Raw genomic sequence first — 26,686 nt, 5'->3', positions numbered from 1 at the left:
CACGGCCAAAGTTCATTGACCCTAAATGACCGTTGATCCTGGTCATGTGATCTGAAACTCACACAGGATATTCAGGGATTCATGGATACTTTAATGTCCAAGATTCATGAACTAGATCCATAAAATTTAAAAGTTATGACAATTCCACAAATACCCCCAACATGGCCAAAGTTCATTGACCCTAAGTGACCTCTGACCTTAATCATGTTACCTGAAACTCAGGAAGGATCTTCCGGTGATACACTATTACCCTTATATGTCTAAGTTTCATGAACTAGGTTCATATACATTCTGAGTTATGGCGACACTTCAAAACCTTTAATGGTCTCTGTTTATCTGGATGATCTCATCCTCCCATTTATTCAATACATTATGACAAGTGCAGAGGAAAACAGGGTAATTCTGCCTAGTTTGGTCTAAGTCACAAGTGCACTTTGCTCAATCCTACTTTCAAAACATTTTTTAAGGGCAAGTCGATCTTAAAAATCAATGGTTTAAATAGGAGCATAAATATTTTCAAAACAAATCCTCATACAGCCTGTCTGGGACGAATCTAGTCATTTATCAAAAACAATTTTAAATTTTATGAATTTCGATTCTACAACAATATGCAATTAAAAGTGCATGTGTGCCATGCCTATTACTTGGAACGTGGAAAGCAAGAACATGACATAAGTCATAAATATATGACAGGCTATTATGTAGGACCTATTGTCAAAGTTCATGAGTTCTGCTGGAGTTAATTACATATAGAGACTGATTTACGGCATGAAAGTATGCAGAGCAAGATATAATAGGCCTTGAATAAACATGATTTGACAGAGTTCATAACATGATGTAGGCCTATAGCATTCACAAAGAAACCAGGAAAAGGGGAATGCCAAATATAGGCAACTTCATTGATGGCATATAAGACCCCTGTTACATCTGAAAGTTTCCTACCCGAGACCCGACCGAGTCCACTTGCAACCTTGACTGGATTATTGGTGGATTAGCTTCGCGAACGGACCGAGTCCGAAATGTGGTCTGTTTACATCACAGTGTTCATTCCCTCCCCTTTCGCCCTATCTGTACTGTTTCGAGCGGCATCCGATTGCTGACACCTTTAAAAGGCGCTCTCGATCTAGGCTCCGAATAATTCGCGCGCGCTAATTGAAGTTACCCGAGATTCTGAAAGAATGCTGATGATCCCAGCAGTCGTTGAAGATATGATCGACTTGAAAGGATACGTTTAAAATGCTTCTTTTCACTCAAATCAAAGACTTTATCAATCACAATTCACGTGTCGCATGCATAGGCGGCGGAAGCGGGGACGTGTCCCCCCTAAATTTTAGTTTGGGGACGGTCCCCCCCCCTAAAAAGAGCGAAGAACGACGGGGCTGGGGAGGGGATAGCGCGCGCTATGACGTAATTTGACAGCTGGCGAACGGACCGAGATAGGTTCGAAAGCTTGTGTCCGTTTACATCTACGAATCGGTGGACCGGGGCCGGCCCGATACCTACCCGAGACTACCTCTGGATGTGGTCTCGGGTAGGTTCGCTAAAAGGTGGCCCGAGGTAGGTTTGGGATGTTTACATCTGATTTCTTTCCGACCCGAGGTAGGCCCCGGGCCGGCCCGAGGTAGGGAATCTCTCAGATGTAACAGGGGTCTATGCCTACAGTAGTGTGTCCCAGAAAAATGGAAACCAGGATTCCCATGTCATTTTTCTTCAAAGACAAATGAATTATGATATTTCATTTACATCACCAAACAATTAAATTATTTCTCGATATTAAGATACCTTATAGTAATATGAGACAATCACTTCACATATTAATGAGCAATACAAGTTTTAAATTCTAAAGTCAAAATTATGTTGTGCAAAAAAATTGGACAAGATTGGTTCAGTATATACCACGACTGTGCTTGTTCCACAACTGGCTGGTTATCACTTCTAATATGCCCATGTCCCGGGGGGGGGGGGGGGGGGGGGCACTCAGTATATAATGCATAGTGGGTATGTGCCGCGGAGGGGACCCCCATTTTTACACCCAAATTTCCGTTCCAAGGCATAGCATTTTTGTCTTATTGAGAAAAAACAAAGAAAGCAGCTCCAAGGCATAGCATTTTGTTCTTATCGAGAAAAAAGAAAGAAATCCGCTCCAAAGCTTCGCATATTTTTCGTTACGTCGTTCCGGTCGCATTGATCTGCTGCAATTTTGGTGAAAAGCGGCCGCCGAGCGCTGTCCGACCATCGTCTCTGCGCGAGCGCACCCGGCAGAGGCCGCGCTAGCTGCATCATGCACGCATGCCCGTTCCATAGGGGTGCATACGCACGTACTCACACGCTGGCGATCCGTTCCAAGGACCCCCGTTTTCACAAAATTGTAGTTCCGAAGCCCGTTCCGAGGACCTTCTTTTTTACAATAAGCCCCCTCCAAGGCCCCCGTTTTTTGTCTCGCCCGTGGCACACACCTACCACTTTTTTTGGTCGAGTGCACCCCCCCCCCCCCCCCCCCGGTCCATGTATTCTCTATTCAGTTTCTCTCACTGAACCCTGAAATGAGAGTAGATTCAGATTCAATTACTGTCTACATGCCTAATCATTGTTTAGATAGTATATTATGATCTATTTGTTTTAGACTGAATATGACTCAGATTTTGTATGGATATCCAGCTATTATTATTATGATATGGGTAAGATTACAAAAAAGGCTTATCAAAATGAATGAATAAAATGTATTTAACTTTTTAGAATTTTTTCAGGTTACTAATTGACCTTAAATCATCCTTACATGTCAGTCAATGTGCTAACAGCCTGTGATCATAACAACAGATGGGAGTCATAATTCCTTGAAGTCCTCATTAAATAAGATCATGATATCCTCACAGGGAAGGGGCACTCAACTCTATCAATGTACCATACACATCCCCAATGGTTGTCAACAGCACCCCTAAACAGTAAGCATATTTTTCATTTATCAAACACTTCACATGTTTTGGCAAACTTTGTACATCCCACCCCCCCCCCCCCCCCCGGAAAAAAAAGGTAAGCTCTAGAAATAAGCCCATTCTTGGGGCATTTTAGAGCCTACAAATATCCAGATGTCCAAACCCAAGGCTCATAACTATTTCTAATTTGGAATCATAGTTTTTCTACCCCCCCCCCCAAATAAAAAAAGTCAGAAAAACCAAAAAAATTAAAAACCTTCCTATATTATTGGAATCTTTCAATCTCAAGTCATCAAGAACATAAATTCCATTGTTTCATGAGGGCTTTTTTTCTGTTACTTGATGTTGAAATGCGAATTAAAACAAGTGCAAATACTGGCATGTTTGCAAATAGTTTTAGCAATGTTACATTCTTGTAGAATATAAGTAGGTCCTAGATGTAGACCTACAGGAAGGGCTAGATCCCAGTCAAAGGTTTCTACCAATCCGTTTACATGTACGTGTAAGAATCTCATGCAAAAGAATGTGATCATTTTTAGAAGATGGATTTAATGTTCTTTATACTCTGGGAAATCTGGAATGTTTGGAGGGCATAAAGGGGTCTTACGAGGTCAAATCAGTCATGTTACTAATTCTTTTGTAACAAAATAATTGACATTTAGTGAAATAAAAATCTTTGCTGGGAACACTGTGATGACATGATTGGCCAGACTCTCTCTGGGATATAGAAACAATGTAGTCAATCAAATTCCAATTATAGGATATAAATAGGACAAAGATTTACGGTAGGTTACATGTGACTTGATAGAGTGGCATCGGATGCATGTGCATCAAATCAGTCTTCATATGGACATACATGTATGGAGTTCATCAAGGTTATACTCCAGGGTCAGGCAAAAGAAAGCCATGAGTCAACCTTCTGGATGGAGACAGCTGGAAAACATTTGTTTAAAAAATTGATAATTTTCAACAAACATTTTAATGCAAGATCCATCATTAGGAAAGGATAGAGCTTTGACATTTAATTCTCTAAAATATGTATCCCTCTCAAAAAAAAAAAAAAAAAACCAGAGGTAAGGTCTCCTGGAAGATCTACATCACCGTTCAAATCCTGAAGAAAATCAAACCAGAAAGATCAAACTTTTTTCTGTTGTTAAATGTTAAACTATTGCATACCAAATTTTTTTTAAAAGGTCTGAATGTCTGACATAGTAGGCTTATTATACATAAGGGCCTACACCAAGAAATGTGTTGGTGGGACCTATTGGGCATATTATATGGACTTCTACATTTTGCAAAAAGAAATTTTAAGAAATACCTTAAAGTTGATGAGTAGGTGAGGGGGATAAGGGGGAGGGATTGAAGGAGAAGGAAACCATCAGTATAAACAAAATGAAGGATAGAGAAATACATGTAAGGGCCGTCTGCACCATCCCGAGTTTTCAAATTAGCGCGCTATTTCTGATCTGGCACATTATCCCGATCTGAACAATCTCAAGATTATTTGCAATGGAGGCGCAATTATCGCGCTAGTTCATAGGATTAATTTCGAGATTGCATTCCCAAGTCAACTTGAGATTATTTACAAAATATCGTGCTATTTTACAAATTATCGCGCTAATTCATAGGTGCAGACGCACTCGGGATAATTTATTCACGGCGTCAGTCCATAATGCATTGATGCCTCGCTCGAGCAGGAATCACTCTTCTTGCGATGGTGGAGAGGGGGTTTCTTGAATCTCGAGATTAATCGCGAAGAGGGCCGATCGGGCTAAAATCTCGAGATTGAGCAAACTCGGGATGGTGCAGCACCGCCTATAGCAAGGGAAAGATTTGACATTTCATAAAGCCATCAGCTGTTGATGGTAAATCTCATGGGGGAGTGAATACCCTGAATGATCGTCACAAAGTTTGTCCATCCCTAGTACATTTACCCCTTTGAAAACTCTCTTTCCCCTGACCAACTGATTGCCCTAATATGGTTGTAGACTTTTCCCCAGAATCCGCAAATGGATGCTCAAGTCATCAGACAATCCATTATTATGTTACAGTCACACCGACAAACTTGACTCCACAACGATCAAAGTTATCATGTTATTTCCATAGGCATTTCATCAGTCGGTTTGGAGTCTGTTTCCATGGGTAGGAATGTACTCACTGCAGCATTACTCTGTTGTCTTCTGGACCTGACTAACCAGTGGATACTGGAGAGTGTTTCATAAAAGCAACTTGTCAAGGATTTTCAATGTCAAATTTGCTCTGAACCAATCAGATGCGAGGATTTCAGAAGCTGATAACAATAGTCAGTGAAAAATCACTGACTATTTGTTTTATGAAATGGTCCTATGGGATGCCAAGAAGTCATCTCAAAAAGCAATGGCTAAAATTCAGAAATCAATTTATGATAGAAAAAGTAGGCCTACTCTAAAACTAAAGAAAACAGACAAGAATTTGTCTTGGGGCGTAATCATATTGTTTGATATAGCAGCTGCCCAGATTAAAGGAACACTATCCATTGTTTTGTTTGAATAAAAATGATTTGTTTTCATTCAATTAGGCCTATTGGTAATAATATGTAAATACTGTATGATTGAAAATACATGAATCTATGAATAATAGATGGGCATGTCAGTGTATTTATGAAGATAATGCAATCACAAATAAACAATACCAGCCTACAAGTATTACTGCACCCCCCCCCCTACCTCCGTAAATCTCAAAACCACAATATCCATGAAGCTATTCATAAAAGATTCAACCAAATTCCATCCTTACAGATCAAACAGAATCACTGAATTAAATCAGAGGATTATACTTTTTCAGGAAATACCTCAGAAACCACAATCCGCATAAACTAGTACACATCTATAGACACCTACGGACAAATAAACATCTATGAACCATATCAATATTATAATATGCATCAGGCTTGGCAAACAATTCTTTGTTAATCTTGGTTTCCAGATATGCAAAAGTGAATTCAGAATTCATAAACAAATTAAGTCTAATATTAAAGTCCACTCTATAGATCTATGCATGCAGTGATAAAAAAAAGTGTGTAAATATTTTCAAAATGAATGTTTTGTAATTTGTATTAGAAGGTAAATTTAGATAACAAACGGTGTGGTCAATCTGAATACATTGTAATGTTATGAGTTGACACATGTCTATCTCTTTTATTATAAAACATACACATGCTAGGAGCTAGGGTATAATATTCAGTAGGCTAATATTCAGTTAAATGACAAAAGATTGCTTACAATGTAGAGATGCTAGATTATGTGATAAGTGCTATACAAGAAGAACTGAATATTGATATTATCATTATCTCCTTAAAAAATCCATGTGCCTAGTAGTAATGATTTAAACTGTGCACTGCTATATTTTTCTTTGAAACTACAAAAAGAGAAGTTTTGAGCTAAACATTAATTAATATTCAGTATCTTGTCAAATCAATTTTGTTTGGTTTCCCATAAAGATTTCTGTTTGGCTAGTAATTATTATAACCAATATAATGGAATCATAAGCTTCCTCCTTGTGTACGATACTATGCAAGATATGCAAGATAACAAGTAAATGAATGAATAAATAAATAAATAAAATAGATAAATAAAATAAATAAATGAATAAATTCAAATGATAAATTATTGATTTAATAAAGACATTCAGCTTGCATGTGAAATTCTGAGATTATTATTTACAAACTGGAAATATGCTTGGTATTTTTAAACAGGACAGAGCTTAGCAATGAGATCAAGCCTATAAAACCTGACCTAGTTAGATAACCCATTACAATCTATCAACAAAATATGCTTTTTCCTTTTAGAAGCAAATTAAACTAGATCATAATTCAATCTAATTATCTGAATTTACATTGAAAAGCAAGTTTTTTTGGGAGGCATTGACACAGTGTGTGCAAAACCTAAGAGCTGAAATAACTGATCATTGTGCTGTGTTCAGAAATTCATCAAATGCAGAATGACACTGATGTTACCCTTTTTTTTAGTAGCAATACAACATTTTAGAATGGGCATTTTTTTCACGTATAAAAATAACTATGACCATGACATTGTCATTTTACTAAACATGGTTCATTACTCTGGCTCAGAACATTTGGCATAAACAAACCATGAGATAATACCACACACTTCTTCAACTCACCAATCCCTCATTTCTGTGTTTATTATCCCTTATCTGGCCCAAACAGCTAGGATTAATTGAATGTAATTAATAGTTTAAGGGGAAGTTCAACCTCATATTCAACTGGTTTTAGTGAAAGAAATAGGTTTGTGACAGTTAAAACAAAAGAACTGAAAAGGTTAAATTAAAGGTATTGTTTAACTTTGTGAGCAGCCGATTAAAAAAATTCTCAAACCAAGATGAAACATGTGTACAAGTGCATGTATTAGAACTAATAAACCCTGAAAACAACCATTATTGAGAATGAAAAGCTAAAACTACAAGCAAACTCTTATTTTGTAAATAGGTGTCTTATAGACGCCTAAATAGTACACATAAGTGTATGGGATGAAATTAAGATGGTGTTTCCGGTCACTTTATATTTCAATTTTTGAAGCACTAAATAATTGTTTTTGAACACAATTTTTTCTGGGCTTCATTTTTGTAACATATCACAGACACAGGTGACCAGTGTGACCTTCTAGCTCAGATTTTTTTAAAGTCAAACCAATGTTAACCAATCACTTTAATTTTTTGAATGATCTTGTGGAACACAAGAATGGAGAGGTCCTTGCAAAATAATTATTTGTTTCCAATTTGTATTTCATTTTGACAATCTCCTGTCGGGTATAATGCTCAAATCTGTATTTTGATCTGCTTCTTTTTTTAAACATGCAATCCTTCCCCCTTTAAACCAGTCCCACACTGCTGAGAAATATCTCTGCTTTATCAGTGTAGCCATGCAACATGAACTATTCAATTTGTTGTTTTGTTTGTGGGCAAACCAGATAAGTGGGAAAAGATTCAAAAGAATAGATAACGCATGACAAGACCAAGGATTTTTCAATGTGAAATCTTCACTACAGTATTTACCTGGCCATTTTTCTCACATGTCAGGGCCCTATTACATAAATTATACAATTAATTTTACCAGGAGAGCATGACTCACTGTATTAGACAAACCAGGTAAAGCCTACAAAAAAATTACAATCAATTACATGTATATTTGTAACAGGGCCATGTTTAGGTACAGGCATCGTAGTTAAATTTCAAAACAAACTTTAAGTGAATTTTGTGTGTATGACAATCATTTTTTTCCAGTAAATATCTGAGTCTGCCTACATTGAATCTCTGCGAATCTCAAATAATGAATAAAACTTCAAAGTTTGAAATGCACCATAATGAGTCCATATTTTTTGTTCTTTCCCCTCCTCAGCAGCATATGAGAACTTGAGGATTCTTTGGGGGGAAAGCTTATTTTGGGTGACGGTGCCCTCTTAGTCCCAGTCTAGTCCGGGCAGGGCCCCCCCCCTCCCCAAAGTAACAGTTAAATTGAACAAACCTTGACTGTTTTCTTGATACGTTGTGATGGTCCAGGATAATCCCCTGAGTAGATATCTGTTAGGAATAGTGAGTTGATCAGTGTGCTTTTACCAAGACCAGATTCACCTGAAAGAAGACAAAATAAGAAATTAAGAAAATGGAACACATAGATGATGCCTTGAAATATTATTACTACGCTTATTATTCTTACCGTCATCGCTATCACCAATACCACCAACTTCATCACCATCACCACCATAATCATTGTCACGACTATCATTATTGTCATTATTACCATCATCATCATTGTCATCATCATCATCACCATTCTGCCATCACTTATTCTAAGGAGGTCAAAGAGAAACAGAATCACTTCAGAATTATTTCACCTCACAGACCATTCTTGCAAAAGATAAAAGATATATATATATGCCTACATAATGTAATAAAACACAACTCTGGAAAGTCAAACACAAATTTCATGGAAAAATATAATTCAATGTGGGCCTACATCCTAATGTAAACCTTGAAAACGAACGACAAGAGTAGTCTAAACATAAACAATCACGACCTGCATACAGACATGCTGCTTCACTTACAGTCATTCACCAAACATTCATGTCTACAAAAACTAAACAAAAGAGAAATGATCTTCCTGAAGACTGACTTTCTCACGTGGCTTATTCTTTCCCTTTACTTCTTCCCACATTTTGATATACAGGTATAATTGATCAATGATATCATTTTGCAAGAAACGACAATGCAGGAAGGGGTCTTGTACGGTGGATCTGAAGTATGGTCCATCACACATGAAGTTTGCAAGTTTTGTTGCAAACATTGCAATTTTTGTTGTGAACTTTGCAATTTCAGTCTTGAAGTTTGCGATTTTCACTGCAAACTTTGCCATTATAGTCACGAAGTTTGCAACTTTCTTTGCAAACTATGCACACATCAATTTTTTCAATGAAATTTCTGATTAAAAATGCAAACAATGTTGCGAACTTCAAAACTAGAACTGCAAAGTTAGCAACAAATATTGTGAACTTCATGACTAAAATTACAGACTTATGCAACAAAAATTGTAAATTCTATGAATTAAATTGCAAAGTGTGACTAAAAAATCATGAACTTAACATTTTAATGTTTGCAACGAAAATAGCAAACTTCACAATGAGATTGCAAAGATTACAACGAACATTGAAAACTTTTCATGACTGAACTTGCAAAGTGTGCAACACGAGGACAGACTGACAGTGAAGATGCTCTCTTTTCAGGGCTCTGCACCTGACATTGCCCATGAGTCATTCCTAGACCTTAGCCTACCTAGGACACTCTTCAGTCTTAACCCCTTGACCCTCAGGGCAAGGGTAAAACAAGGTTCTTTTCATAGGCATCAAGGGTGCTGGATTGATTCCATGAACTCGTTCTCAAGTACAGGCTTTATGCAACAGGTATAGCAACTACTTTGTCTTTTTCTTAAAGGGGTATTCCAGGCTGAAAATATATATATATCTAAATAAATAGGGTAAAATTCACTGAGCAAAATGCTGAATAATTCATCAAAATCTGACAACTAATGCTTCAGTTATTGAATTTCAAGTTTAGCCATGCATTGTGAAAACAGATATATGCATGTCATCAAGGAAATTCATTAGGTGGGCTGATGTCACATCCCCACTTCACTGCTTCATTAAACAAAACTGCATTTCAGTATTACTGTATAGCACTCCTTCACAATTATTTTAACAGACCTATGTTGGTTAATATATGAACCTAACATTTTTACCAACGGTTGGTTAAACAAAATTGCATGCAAAATGATTACCTTTTTTTTTAAATGACAACTCTTGATACATGTGGGTTCATATTTCGACCAAGTCTGGCATTGGTAAGATTCTGAGAGTAAGAGTATGATATTTCCAAGCCAAATTTCAAATACAATGATTTCAGTAGCTCTTTGACTGTCAATATCATACTGCTAGGAGCTACTCTAGGCCTATGTTATTGAATGCTCATAACCAAGTTGTGTGATGGTATTTTTAGGATTTCTTTTGGGGGGATTTTTACTTGCAAAAAATAATAGCAAACACTTGATTTAATACCCCTTGTCTGTATGATAAACCTCATTCAATTTTCCTGACCTATTCACCCCTTGCATTATTTTGGTTTCCTGCATGGATATGGCAGGGAAAATAGATAGATCTAAATTACTCCCAGTTTACTTGATATGATGCTACAACACATATTATTGACTGCACAATAACCTTGTGAAGTGCAAGGTGAGTTTACTTTCATGTTTTGATGAGGGAGTATTTAATCGGATATTTAAAATCAATTACTGTACATTTGCTGATGATAAACAATTCTGAACTCTGTATACAAAAAGTTTACAACATGCACAATCTCTCTTCCACCTCCCTTCCCTTCTCTTTCACCCTCTCCCTCTTCAAAGCTTTTTTCTATTCAATCTGTGTGTGACTATTATATATTTTCATTCACTCATCTTCTTCATTGAATTGTACAATAGATGTAAATTCCACAGGGATTTTTCGCATTGTTGACTTTGGTGACACGCATACCGATCACAGTGTAGATTTATCAATGGCTTTTCAATGAGGCATACATGTACAAGAAAAGCAGAGGCTATTTCGAGTAGCAATAGCGCATTAACCACCCCCCCCCCCCCAAGTTGTCAATAATCTCTTCTGTTCCATTTTCCGATAATAGACCAAAATCGGTTATCTGATAGAATTCTCACACCAACGTAAATCTGAACTCTTCATGAAAGCCTGTAGAGATTTTTTTTTTATTATTGAAGAGTGGTGCTGTACCTTTCTTCATGTTGTATTGTATCATAATAAATACATGTAGGACCTATGGGTTGTGTCTACTCTATGAAAGTGCAAATCTACTCTTAGGCTAAGGTCACAACCCCCCAAAATGGCCTGCTCGGCGACCGGGCGGCAATCTTTTAGCCAATTTTGCCCGCATACCGTGCGGCGGCTGTCCAGGCACCGCTGGTTTTGAGGCATTGCTTGGTTGCCGCTCAGAATTTAGCGCAGAGTTGAAATTCTGGCGATGCCTGCTCACTTTTCACTCGCCCCCCTAAACACGCTCGGTGCCCTGGGTGGTCATCGTCCGGGCGCTGATGTAAACAAGCACCCTCAAAAAATTTAGGTAAAAAATTGAACTCTTTGCATCTAGTATGTTCATTGGAATCATATTTATAGTATGAAAAGTCCGCTTCAATATCGCAAAACAGTGAATTATCGTTTCCTCTGTTAAATAGGCCCTATTACATTTAGGCCTATTATACCCCTTTTAAACTGGCCTCTTCATCTTTCCCGGAAAACTTCTCTGGCACGCATTCCTCATTTCCCCGGCGAAGAAAAAAGTGTACCCTTTCACACTGACATCTCTTCCCCTGCGAAAGTCAATGGGTGATTTTCTCAGGCGGCAGTAAGTGCAGACCCGGTGTCAATGAAAGCACACCTTTTTTCTAATTTGAATTTGAATCATACTCTTCTTATCAATTGCAGATACCTAATTAAGAAAAATGACCTCTGACGTCATTAAAGAGAACTTCTCCTGTTAGCTTTCATACTGGCTGTTTCACCAGCGAAGTTCTCCACCTCTGTGGAGAAGTTCGTCGGGGAAGTTCTCCTGTGCACCTTTCATACTGGACACTTTCCCCTTCGCTGGCGAAGTTCACTGGGGAAAAGTGCAGTATGAAAGGAGTATAAGAATGAGGGCCTGCTTTCTTTTACTTTAATCTTCACTTTTTGATATCCCATTTTTAACATTTTGATCTTGCAGCCTATCTTGCTGTTTCATATCTGAATCTTTTGTTTTGCCTGAATTTCCAGCCCTAAAAAAAAAAGAGAGAACAAGTGGATTGATGCCGTCTGATGAAAGAGAAATATTCAGAACTTATTTTCTACACCTAGTAATCCATTCATTTTGTTTTCCTTTACAATAGGTGGTTTCAAACCGCCTCAATCACAAGAATCCCTGTTAAATTACGAGAACTTTTTTAGGCTAAAAAATACCCATTAATTATTCCTGCATTCACACCGCCCCGAAACATACCCTTCGGAATAAGTTCTTGATGTTACAAGCATGCGCAGTATGGTCTGATAAGCAGGCAAGGCGCGAGATTCAAAATCACTAGCCCAGCAGCCACCCACGGCGCCTGCGCCCAACAACACGCTGGGCTAAAAGTTCCCATAAATTGCTTTCACATTGCCAAAATACCTGCGACCTTGGAAAAATCCCTGCGAAAGTTCTCGTAATTTCGCCAAGTACCTACTATTTAGCGGGTATTTTCTTTCGGGGAAATTACGCGTAGCTAGCTTTCACATTACCAAAATACCTGGTATTTTCTGATCGGGGTAAATTTCCCGATCAGAGAATACCTGGAACTGATGAACTTAAAGGCAGTCTGAAACCACCTAATGAATGTGCTAGGTATTCCATACCGGTACATATTGATTGATGGCATTGGAATGCTAGATATGAAATTGCACACAAGAAATTCCTCTAGTAAACTCACGCATTCCTTAAGGCTGCCCTTTTAATGTCATATTTTACGATCTTGAAAAGAATCATGGCCCTCCTCTTTATCTTTCACTTGGGAAACTCTTTGAGGGTTTGTTGACAAGCTTGGCTGATATGACCGTGAGGTCATCTTCTTGAGTTCAAGGGTCAAGTTTATGATTGGTTAAGGGTCAGAGCAAGAAGAGAATATGAACATTCAGGAGCTCATAAACATTTCAGCCTGTGGTATTCAAGTGCTATAACTCGGAGGGAATGTGTCCATAAGAAAGGAAAAATGAATTTCATAGCAAAAAATAAGTAAATTATCCTGAATTTCAATGTAACTTTTATTAATCAATGCACCATCTATCCTTATTGAATGAAATGAAATAAAAGTATTGCTACACACACCAGTAATTGCTTCTTAAAATTATATTCAGGTCACAGCTTTAAGTGCGTTTGAATGGTAATTGAAAAGTCCTGGTTTTCTCTTTCATACGACAACTCATTTGATAATAATGGTCCACAAAATTCAGACAGCGAGTTTTGCATACATGTATGTTTCATAGTGCAGTTAAGAAAAGAAATATTCTTGATATTTTTTTATATTTTTAGAAAATATTTTTAGAAATAACTTATGTAGCTGCCTCACTTAGCAAATAATAAAGGACCTGGTGTTTGGGTTTAAGTGGATATTCCCATATAGGATTAGAAAGCAAAAAAAAAATTAATGGGCCAACAAAATACTAATTCTTATAAATTGCATTAAACACAAATTTCCAAATAGGGGAAATTCCATAAAATATATACGTCCGAGCCCCTATATGTGGGACCTTTATGAAAATTTTGGTCTCTGATTTCTCGTTCTTTTGACAGTCTGTAAAAAGGACCATGACTTGGTCTGTTTGTAAAATAAAGTAAGACTTGAGAAAGGTTGATTATCTTATAGAATTGCTCATAGCGTTTGGAATGTCTCAGCCCTGTTTAGCTATACAGCACTCAGGAATGAAACCTTTGCACCCACAAACTATTGCTTACAAGCGCAGTATGCAATGGTTGCAAACACCCATACGACTTGTGAAAAGTAATTTGCTTTTCACACTGGTCACGATTAAAAGCATGAAAGGAAACTCAACTAGTGTGTCAAATGATAATATATCAGAGCTGTTCAACTGGTGTCGATGCTGTTTTCACATCTGTGCTTCATTTCCCTTCGAATAGTTAAAGGGGAAGTTCACCCTGAAGAAAAGTTTGTTGTAAAAATAGCAAAAAAAAATTATAATGCAATATTGACTGGCCTCGGGGTGATACGACATACATGTATATCGCCCAAACTAGATTTATATCGCTTGAGTCGTACACGAGGGTGATATCAATTTAGTGAGAGCGATATATGTCCTTTCGCCCCCAAGGCCAGTCAATATTGCTATTATTAACCAAATCAGACATCTAGAGCAAATATCGTTAAAATACAGATATTTTAGAGTTTAAGAATGGGAATCTATTTTTGTCATGTTGAGCAGACTGGGCCTCTGAACTCTACCATTGTGACTTAATTTAGATGACGCCTGGGGACGCAGTATCCAGCGTTGTCTCAACTTAACATTGTGATGCAAACATACTAAAACTTGACATTCATTTCCAGTCTCATATCCATTCGGAATACATTTTCTGTAGCACTACCATCATTACTACCACCCCTAAAAAAACAGACAGGAAATATCATGACCTGCTAAAGAATTCAACCAGACATTTATACATGTGCGTGCAGCTTGTGCATATATTTCTGACAGTGATAAGTTTGTCCGGTTATTTCAACTTTATGCGTTATTCATTTAACTGGTACACAACGAATGGAGGTCACATAACTTGAGCCAATGTGTCAATAAAACTTTTGCAATGTAAATACTTACAATCACTCAAATAAGGGTACTTATGTGTAGCAAGACCTAGGTAAATATGTATGGAAAAACAAGATACATACTCCTGTAACTCCACTATCTTTGATGTAAACATTGGAAACCTTTATGTCAGCCTTCTCATTTAGGACTATAATCCAAAAGCTGAAAGAAAAATATTTGAAAATAAATATTCTTATATTTGCAGGATATTTGGAAATTGAAATGGTATTGGGCCTATTAAAAGAAAAGTTACGAATAATCAAGCAGTGTATTTTAATACTTGGAGTGGTCTCTCAGTAGAACATTGATGTCTGTCTGATGTAACACCCCTGAAACTTTTGTTAGTACTTTGAATTTTGGCATAGCTGCCAATAAGGTGCTTTTCAAGGAATGAATTTTGGCCAGGTAACCATTTACCTCACTTAAATAAATGCTTTGCCAAAAGAAAAGTGATTCATGGCTAGAATCTTGTGATCAGACATGCGGATCACAAGACCAAAACACCTCTAAGAAAATATATAGGGCCTATCAAAGGATATTTTAAGTTTTGTTAAAACCCTCCAATATGCATGATCACTATTACAATTTATTACAAGTATATTTACTCAGGGAAGTCACTTCAGTTCTGAAAACCGTTCTCCCAGCGGGCCCTGCTACTATGATTATATGAATGCAATGTGCCCTAAAACTTATGAGATAAGTATAGGCCTATTTATTTTATTTTATTGGAAAAACTAACAGGCAAATGTAGACCCTGATGGAGACTCTCACCTTTACATTCAACTCACTTTCAGACAATAATGCACTCCTGCACTTTTTGTGATTAATGTAATCATTATTCATGCAATGTACTTCAATGTTCATTCTATGTCCGTTTCACTCAGCCTAAACCTGTCTGAAATGGCTTTCATATGGACAGCGAGAATGGTTGAAAAAGTAATACTCCAGTCCTTCAGCTGTTGTCTTTCCTATGCAAACTGGCAGGAGTTTGGGAGAGGTCATCCGCACTGATTGGGGTCACCCCTGTGTGTATGTTTGCCATGTTTTAGCTCGAGACTTCATGCACGTTTGTATTGACGGTTCACCCAGGTCTGCCTAAACGAGACAACCTAAACTGACCTTGGGAAGAATGACTCAATTCATGATTATGTGCAGCTTGCTAGCTTTCTTTCAAGCTCTGTTAACTCTAAAATGTGAAAGGGGTTTGTTCACACTACTGCACATGATCCACAAAATGCCTCTGGGAGTCTGAGTGCTAATGGAATGGTCATTTGTAAATTTTAAACAATCCTTTAACTTACCAATGCAGTAAGTAGGCCTATCTGTACCACATAAGATGTCACACTTGATACTGATAGGCCTATGATTTTTCATGTTTTCAAATTGATTTGGGTTTTTACAATTTAAACTGAAATGGGAACGATCCTTATTGATCCCTTCATTACTCATACCTTCACTATACTACACACTTTCGAAGCTGAACAATTGTTATACTTATGCATGCATTTATGCACATGGATTACGTAGTCCTACATGTACGTGTAGATCTACAATGCATTTGTCATGCACAATGAAAGTCGTTGTTAAAGAGAAATTCCAGGAGTTGCAGTAAACACTGATTTCATGAGAAAGTCTGTAAAACAAGGCTTAATTGTCAGTATATCATCGAGGATCTAGATCTGGTACAGTTACATTAACTGAACTTTGTGAAATCTTGAAATCTACGCTGAAAAATGTTCACACCGAAGATTCCCAACACAGATAAGCGCACGTGGGACAATGTATAATTATTGCTTAGGGCGTCGTTGGATTCTGTATGAACTCATTTTGATATCGTTACCAAAACTAGCATTTACCTTTAATATTGATCCTCTCTCATTTGCACACGTGTAGCATATACTGTACCTGACTTTGTGCCCCTAATTTTTTCCCTTTTTAAAAAATTATGAATATCCTGAAACCACTATAAATATCAACAAGACAAGAATGAAAATTTTTCATCAAAATTGTGAATAAGAGAGATGTTAAACAATAGGAACAAAGGAGAGAAGGGGAGAGGAGAGGGGAGGGATGATGGGGAAGAGGGGGGAGGGATAAGGTAGTTAAGCTGGTCTGAAAAATATTTTTCTCAACAAAAAAAATTAATAAAAGTTGGTTGGAGTAAATGTATATGGTATTGTACACACTACTGTGCATAAAAAGACAAGAATTCACAATCAAAATAGCCTGGTATAAATAAACTGTCTTCCTTGTGTTGACATACCACCAACTGTCATGGGATCTTCTAAACCATATGTTGTCATTATTCATTTGCTTCAAGCCTCACTACCACAGAGTCCCTACAGACTATGTAATGTATGAAACACAAGTGTGACTGTATGAATCATACTACATGCATGCCTATTGCCTACATTTTTTTTATTTTTAAAGAAAAGAAAAATTATTTCTCAGCCTTTATAATCCTTAATGTGCAAAATTACCCAAGTACGACATAACGATGCATCACATAAATGGAGAATTATTCAGATGGGAGAATCATCCTTATTATGGATATTTTGCAAGGACCAGTGAAAAAAATCAATGGGGCAAGGGCCATTTCATCCCTTCAATGACAAAAGAGCCCCCTTAATTTACAAAATAGCTTCTGTAAATTACCATCTAGTTCAATGCAAGGAAATAATTTGTAATGAAAAAAGAAAAAACCCACCCCCCCCAAAAAAAAAAATATTAATTAAACAAAAAAATGAATTCCCACTGCTAATACATGTGTATGTCATTTCTGCATCCTGGATGCAATGTGTGAACATTCAGCTCAGACTCAAAGCTTTTATTTTATTTGGATGAGGCATACAATACACATGTACTGATATTAAGGAATAGTGTAAACAAGACAAACCCCATCAGCATTACAAAAGAGAAACATAATCCCCCATGTCATAGCAAATGGAACCTGTAATATTCTACCCCATTGGAGATGACATGAACATAGATCATAACAACCACAATGAACATTCTCTCCTTTTCAAAAAAAACATCCAACCTCCCATGATCTCACGCCATCCCACCTCACCATCTAATATCGCCCTGTTCAGAGCCAGACAGGCAATAGTACTATGGTATAGTGGTGAACTAACGCCCTCCTGGCTCTTACCCATGATATATTCAGGTAAGCACATTCCATTCCCTCTCTTCATATCTACTTGAGCGTGAACTTCAATTTGGCAGAATGCGAGAGAGTCAATTTGTATTGGGTTCTCTTTCGCTTTGAAGCAGATTGAAGAGCGTGAATGCATGAAAATTGGGGGAAATTAGTCGAAGACCGATGAAATTCTATTTCAAGGTGGTAATAGGATGACACTAGGAATTGGGAAAGGAGAATCGAACATTAAAATGAAGTTGCACCATTACAGTCAGTTTCTATGATTACAAATTATACACTGTACACAAATGTATGATTAGTGGAATGCTTTTGAATATCTACATTTAGTCCTGATAACATAAAGCTTAGCAATTGATCATAGGGCCCATTTTATGATTAATCATACACATTTAATCAATGCAATCAATCATAGAAATCAGGCCAACAATTAATTGTTAAGCTTTGTGTTACACGAACCAGACCTTGGTGATAAGAATTTGAATGGAACTCTAATGGACTACTGCACTCCCATGACAGCTTCCCCTCATCAACGCCCTATCTAATTAGGGGATGAATTAAAACACAAACACGTCTACTTGTCTCCCATGGCCTGCTTACATGACCTGTCAACACTTTGAAACCGATTCTCATTGCTATAGATGGCACGATCCAATGCTGCATGTACTGTTCTACAGGGCTACCATCATCTTTTCCATATGGTTTGGTGATATGCCGCAAAACTGTAAATTGCAAAGGAGTACTTACAAAATAACTCTCCTAAGAAAAACTTATTGAATTTAATAAAACTTGATTATTTCTTTATACTTTTCTTCTAGCCACCCCCCCCAAAAAAAAAATTTACCTACCCGGTACATTCTATATCTCACATATATATCATTTAATCTGCATCACAACCCCCAACCCCCTGTGAAAATTATTGATAAATAGATTTTCAAATAACAAATAGACATAAATAAGTCGAAATAATTGTTTATCTACATATTTTTTCATATCTTTAAAAGATATAAATAAGTAAAAAAAATATAAAACAAACTTGTCACTCTGTGCATTGCCATGAAGATATTAAAGGGAAGGGCTGTTTGTAAACAATGACAATGTGTTGTAAATATTTACTTTTTAAAAATCAGTAGGGGTCAGTTGACTCAATTCACACTGACAAGGAATGTTCAGGCTCCCACATGAAAAGTTACAAATGATAGGCTATCAATAATTCTACCATAAAACAAGGCGGAACGATTTGCATGACGGGCAGCTTTGATAATACATTACCAGTTGTGTGTATGATCTGTCAACATAATTTCTCCTACCACCTATCATCTAGTACACCAACAATGAACACTCTCATTCAGATTCACAGGTACATGGATACCTGCAATGTAAGGCAACACTGCAAGTATGGCTCCCCCAAGTTCAGACTAATCATAAAATAGTTCTGGGGTAGGGCACCCAGCCATTTTAATGTGCTGGAGTTTTAATGGTAATTTCGGGAGGGAGTAATGCGGTCTCTGTGCGACCGTTCATCTTAAGAATGCCGGGAATGTGGGTTACAAATCACATCTGTGCTTTGGACACCCTCAACCAACCAACAACCAGCTCTAGAAACGAACAACAGCAAATCTCCTTTCCAATGTACAGTTTCGATTTCTTTAATCACTGTGAAAGCTACATAAATGTACTAAAAGGTCTTATCTCGTTTCTATAGGTTAAACTTATTAACTCTGAGTGTTCAGTTTTAAAATCCTGACCAAGACAAGAAATAAAAGGGATCTCTTTTCAACATTTCCATTCAGAATTACACGAACTCCAGATAAAGGAAGATGAAATTCAGATTTTGAGTGGTTACAATCAGCGAACAATTGTGCCTTCCTTCTCATGTAAGGCTCATACTTCAGTATCATGTTGAATTGATAATCCCCCTTCAGAATATTTCTCACATTTCCTTTTAATGTAATATGTCTTAACATCCATTAAAGTGCATTCATACAAACCAACATTAAGAGAGAGGCCCTCGTGCTGTCAACGAACTATAACAGCATAAGCGCAAAATCTCACACCCTAATTCAGCAATGATGACATCCCTTTGTTCGTTCACAAACCATGCTGGATTAAAATGTTTTTCATCATACCAACAACGAAAAAAATAACATACATACCTATCATTGTATATTTTGGATGATGTGAATGACTGAATATTGATTTAACACCAGTGAGAGTGCAGGCATTTTACAGAGACAATGAAAATGTTTTTGGCAGCTCTTTATCAGTAGCTCCATAAACGGAAAATCCACAAGTGATCAATTACAGGAAAATGATTAGGATCAATTGGAATCGGTTAATAATGGTGAAGGTAGAACATGCTCTGGTTTATGTCAATCGATCCGAGGTTCATTAGATCAAAGGCCCTACAGATTAAAAGATCCCCATACATGTCCACCAGAACAGTAAATCAGTGCAGCATCATCTCTTTGCTTTGCATCCTAAGTTAAAGGGGGGGGGAGGGTTCAACTTTGCACCAATTAAAGTTGCTTGCAACCAAACATCACTCTTCAAGCCTTTTTAATGTTATCAAATGCTTACTATGATCGAGAAGATGAATCTTGGAAAATAGACTCATACTCAAACCAAGTTTTCTGATCTTTAGTAACTAATTACTTTTAGGCCAAGTAAAATAAGAAAGTAGTTGATCGTCCTCGCGCGCATCACTTTTGGCCGCCGCATGAAAATTTTTGCTATTTACTATTTTCTAAAAAAAAAAAAAAAAAAAAAAAAAATTGTGTTGTTTCTCGTCCTCGCCATCTTCCCTTTTTAATTGCAGCATCAATTTTCTTGTTATTAACTATTTTTATGGCTGCTGAATAACGAAAGAATTAACAAGATTACTCTGGGATCTCTCTCGCAACTTCAAAAACAATTGCAAAGTCCGATATCGCCGTAATTGCAAGAAAGAAAAAAATTCTGATTTGTTTTTTTATTGGATTTTGAAGATACCATCATAAATTGGCGAGGAAATAAAGTTTGCAAACTCGGAAAAGATCGCGGATTTCTTCATTTTTAGTGCATTTTCGGGGACCCCGCTTACTGAATCTGAACTAATCCGTCGCATGCTCTTGAAATATGGCGCAGATAAATCAATTCTAATGACGTAATTTGTATTTCAGCGGGGTTTTTTTGGTGAGTGATACCGCCTGTACTTAGATGTGTGTTACGGTGATTGTGTGCTTGTGACTCTGTTGGGAGAACTGCATGTGTGCTTGGATGATGTGATTGACTGTGCTGGCGTGACATGTGAATTTGTGAAATGCATTGAATTTTCTGGCGAGTTTTCTAATGTCAGGAGGCAATGCATCGAATATTCAATGAGGGATTTAATATTCAATATCAATTTTAAAAATAAATAAAAATTGAGCAGTAGTATTCAACATTATGTAAACGAACAAGCACCCGAAAACTGCGATGCGAAACCATACCCAGAGCTACAAATGAGATTGGCTCTGGAAAATTGAACAAGACTCCATGACAATAAAAAAGACCCCCATGCATTTTTTTTACCCTTACATAAATTAAAATGTTTAAATTATTCACTTGACATGAACATTCTGTTTGACAACAATACAGTACCAGTATACATCAGTAATAATTCATCAATAGATTTTATTTTCCATAGATTTCCAATCAATCGTAGATATTTATACATATATAATAATATGTATATATATATTTCTAATCATTTATTATTACTATTGAGCATACATCGATCACATAATTCGAGCTTGACATGGCCTGACAATCATTTGAATAAAAATAGCAAAAAAAATAGTAAATAGTAAGGACCTCCCTCATCACTGATGTCAAAAATCGGACCGAGAAAATGCCTCCGTATTCTTAAAAAAAATAGTAAGATAGCAAATAGCAAGGACCTCCCTCATCACCGCTCTCAAAAAACCCGGACGATCAACTACTATCTTTTTTAACTTGGCCTTATGTGAAACAAGAAATATCAAAGGACTTTTCAATCATCAACTATTGCAAATGATGAGCAGACCATTTCTAGTTTTCTCCTTGAAAAACTTAACTTCTTTTTTGTACATGTAGTACACAGTTGTGAACATGGGTACATCTATCTTATTTTTCACAGAGCAAGAGCATGGCATGAGACACAAGATGGTCACTACATTCTTCAATTCATCACTAGAGGGACATGTTTATTGAAGCAGCATTACTACAGAAGCAAGGAAATTGCAATGCAAACCAAATAGCAAATGTCCGCATATCTCCTTCCATCATTTGTTGGTTGGTCCATTGATCAGGTCACAGAGTATCACATGTCCAGGTCGGTTAGCAGTAAGTGGAAGTGATTTGAAGGTAGCAGAAGGGATTTTCCTGTGACTCACTCGCTTGCTGCCGTGTCTACAAACCAAACCCTACCCCTCAAGCGAGAGGGTCGTGGGAAAGTGGCTTGTGACGAAATGCAAGCAGATAGTGTTCCGCTCCCGAATATTGGAATTGGAAATGAAGTTAAAGTGCATGAATAGGCAGAGCATCTTCAGCATACCTGGTACTCTGTACGATGTATCATATGCACCAGGGGGCCCCCATATATATCATGTACATGTACATGTAGGTCAACATTGTACCTGTACCTGCAATGCTTAGTTTAAAGATTCTTTTTTAATAACATTCCCAAGCACAATGAACAACAATAAAACCCAAGAAATTAAACGAAACAGGAAGAGAAGTATTCGAAAACCAGATTCCTGTACTTTTATTTTAAACATTTGTTTTTTAAACTGATGATAATCAACTGAGAATCATGTCCTTTTAAAGGAGAAATTAATTAGAGGAACTTCGATCAAATTTTTAATGTACAGGAATTTTCGAATACAGAGTAAAAATATCTACATAGGGCCTACTTGTACTAGCATCCTAATAGCACCTACATTTAAATATCAGGAAAGACCTGTATAACTATCAATGGCTTTTTATTTCCCTATTAAAATAACATGTTGGTTGGTTTCATCTCCGGGCCAACTTGTTGTTGTTGAAGCAGATGTTTGACTTGGAAAAGGAACTACTTGGTTCCTTCAAAAATCGACAGTCTTCTCCAGGCCACATCGATAGGCCTCTGGTACTGTACATGTACCTGCATCTAAAGAAATACTGTACATACTCCTCAGCTATTAGTGAAATGATAGCAATGATGATATAGAGAACCAACTGGGCAATCAGGGAATAACTTTTGCCCTGTTAGCATTCCGATGACATAAAATACAAATGCTAGTACATGTAGGTGCCCAATGAAATTTGCCAACACTCCAACAATTGTCCATGAATGGAATCAGGAAATATGCAATGTACATGTATCATGAACATCACAAGCTAAACATGAACTTTGGGCAGAGTAAAAGAGACCTTGGATGAAATAATGACAAAAGGAAGTAATGTATATTTAGATTGGCTGGCTCCCTGGGGCACAGGAAGGAATTACTTTCTTTATCCTTAGGACACCGTAGATAATGTCTTTCAGTTCTATATCATATTATTTCATGCAAGGCTTTGAGCATGATATTGTTCAAATCAACCTGTAGACTGTCTAATACGGTAACCCTGACCAAGCATAATAAAAAGCATTATCAGTGGATAACATATAGGCCTTCAAACTTAGAAAGTGTAGCGAAAGTTGTTTGATTTTCCATATTTTGCCTCGATACGTTTATAGAATGCCTTTGGGAGGTTTGGTTTCGCTTCTTTCTTTGATGTCTTGTGATAAAACTCATTCACAGCAAAAATTTAGCATTAAGTGTTATTCAATTTGTTCACTCAACTTTTTTTATTGTATTCTGCGAGTGTTTTGATCAAGTTGAGAATAACAAATCAGAGATCTCTACATGAATGGATACTACCAAAAACTCCCATCATACACTGTGGCTCACAGAACCAGAGTAAAGGTTCACCAGCCCCATGCTGCGATTGACCCCGGCGAGCCAGAGTACATCGATTCATCCACTACCCCATGCCCTTAAGTCCCAATCGCAATCACCCCTTAGCGCTTGCAATCATAATTGAGCAATTCGGTGATAATGTGTCGCGGCATACCCCAGTAATAATGGTATTCAATCTCCTGCGAGAGAAAGAGTATTGACGCTGGGTGTTTACTAGCAGTCATAGGGAGAAATGGAATTCACAATGTGACTACATGTAAGTAGGTGGTTTCAAACCGCCTCGATCACAAGAATCCCCGCTAAATTACGAGAACTTTTTAAGGCTAAAAAATACCCGTTAATTATTCCTGCATTCACACCGCCCCGAAACACATCCTTCGGGATAAGTTCCCGAAGTTACGAGCATGCGCAGTGTGGTCTGATAAGCAGGCAAGGCGGGAGATTCAAAATCACTAGCCCAGCAGCCACCCACGCCGCCGCGCCCAACGACACGCTGGGATAAAAGTTCCCGTAATTTGCTTTCACATCGCCAAAATACCTGCGACCTTGGAAAAATCCCCACGAAAGTTCTCGTAATTTCGCCAAGTACCTACTATTTAGCGGGTATTTTCTTTCGGGGAAATTACGCGTAGTTTGCTTTCACATTACCAAAATACCTGGTATTTTCTGATCGGGGTAAATCTCCCGATCAGAGAATACCTGGAACTGGCGAACTTCGAGGCGGTCTGAAACCGCCTACTGACTACCGGTACTGTACTTTCTGTGCATGGTTGATTTTCAGAGTAATTGGATTAACTCAGTCTGAAATCTCCAACATCCATCAATGATTTTTATAACCCTACCTTTCAGTAGATCTCTGCATATGAGCTGAAGATTTTCTTTTTAAGGATTTAACATGGTATTCTTTATTGCAAAGATTTTCATTGGGAAATTGAATACTTCATTTTTTTTCAATATTTGTATTTATAGCTACAGTATATCAGAGCTCTACAATGGAGGCTAAGTATGTATGCACATTAAATTTACTGCTTCCCTCGACCAGCAAAGTACCAAGGAGAATTTGATCTTAATGGCTAATTGAAATCAACAAGAACCCCAAGTAATTTCATATCTTCATACTACAGTGAAGGCCTATTTTAGCCACAGAGCATTAAACAAAATTTTAATCACTATCATCTGTAAATCGATGGAACATTTAAGCATGTTACTTGTGGCCTTAGGCAAAACACAGGATTCGTCACAACAGCATAGTGCATGTACTGATTAAGTACCAAATCAATATATTCATGAGTGTGTCAGTTAGGGCCTCCTGAAGTCAATTACATATTCATATATCGTAAAGCCTCCATATTGAATGAAGTCACTAATACCCCAATCATGAATTTGTGGATGAGGATCCGATACAGAATGGGTGCAGCTCAGGGTGTGTTTATATCGAGTTTCAAATTCAAACAGCAACATGAATCATGATTGAAAACTTGATTACAAAACACGGAACACAAACACGATCAGCGGTGCACTGATCACTGTCAAAAGTATAAAGCTGTTTGTATGTTGATCGAATGATCGTCTTTAAATTTCCCTATTCCATTAGCGCAGCTTTATGGCACAGTTTGACCCATCACAAGAAATGTCAATTTGGCACCTGCTTGTAAAGGCTTCCAATGCAAGAGCATATTTAAAGACGTTTTAATCCTCGATCATGTTCAATGTCGCATTCGCGATGCTAAAGCTCATAAAATCTGTGCTAATTGCGTTTATAAACGCATATTTATCGCCGTTTAAAATTTCCTCCGAATCTCGATTTGAAAGACGTTTCCTTTTATCACCAGGAATGGAGGACATTGAATACACCCTTTGTTTCTCATTATATCCTTGTTTTGTAATCATGTTTTCAATCATGATTATTTCTATTCACGAAAGGCCGAGGACCCTTATAAATCAGATTATTTCAATGGTGCTATAAGGAGGACTTAATGTCCAAATTCCATCTGCACTCGACCTCATCTTTGAATTCCTGACCAGGAGCCTGAAATACTGCAGATTATTTCTAGATTATGCACTCAAATTGCCAGGTACGCACTCTACTGAACCACACCAAGACGCTATAAATGACGGTTATAATTTATAGCATGTATTGTGAGTATGCAGCCTACATGTACATCTACACTGTGTGTAAAACAATTTATTGTTGTGGGTTACTATCACAAAAGTCCAGTGACGAGAAAATAATCAATAACGGGGATTCTAATTACTATGCTAATTTTCTCTTGGGTATTCTCATTCAAATCACTCCTCTACTGTAAAAAGACGATATAGCAGCCTATACTGTAAACACTCAGCAGCAGCCCAAATCTATTGACTTTCAGTTTCAAGCTGATTCCTCTCTTTTGAGTATGGCTGTAGAAATCTGGTCACTTGTAAACAATGAGCCAACTCACAATCAATATGTGCATTTGTTCACAGAGACTTGGTAAAAAATAAATCACATCACCTAAGTACTGTATATTCAGGCAACTATAAGGCAAAATACCAATGTGTGAAATATATTTTCCACAAATGGTGGAAGATTTTGACAATACACTTAGGCCAACAAGTAGTCTATGGATGTGACTTAATGGGCCTACATGTACATGTAGACATTGACTAGTTGCTTTCACAAGTTAAAAATATCATCTGGAATCAATATTCAGTAGGCTTTATTAGTGGAGAGCT

General features: G+C 37.3%; 1 protein-coding gene across 10 annotated transcripts in view; it reads right to left on the bottom strand.

The window, feature by feature from the left end:
* The window catches only part of LOC121407957 (septin-7-like), an 84,195-nt gene that overhangs the window by 35,490 nt on the left and 22,019 nt on the right, over window positions 1-26,686 (bottom strand). For all 10 annotated transcript variants that reach the window (XR_005968968.1, XR_005968969.1, XR_005968970.1 and 7 more), the window contains one exon: window positions 8,455-8,561. Coding sequence is in view for 6 of the 10 variants with exons in the window: in XM_041599227.1 (XP_041455161.1) it covers window positions 8,455-8,561 (107 nt within the window). In the remaining 4 variants the exon portion in view is untranslated. The remainder of the gene's footprint in view (window positions 1-8,454; window positions 8,562-26,686) is intronic.

This window comes from Lytechinus variegatus, chromosome 2, assembly GCF_018143015.1.
Source record: "Lytechinus variegatus isolate NC3 chromosome 2, Lvar_3.0, whole genome shotgun sequence".
Lineage (NCBI taxonomy): Eukaryota > Metazoa > Echinodermata > Echinoidea > Temnopleuroida > Toxopneustidae > Lytechinus > Lytechinus variegatus.
The sequence above is the reverse complement of the archived record's forward strand: the minus strand, read 5'-3'. Positions and strand labels throughout refer to the sequence as shown.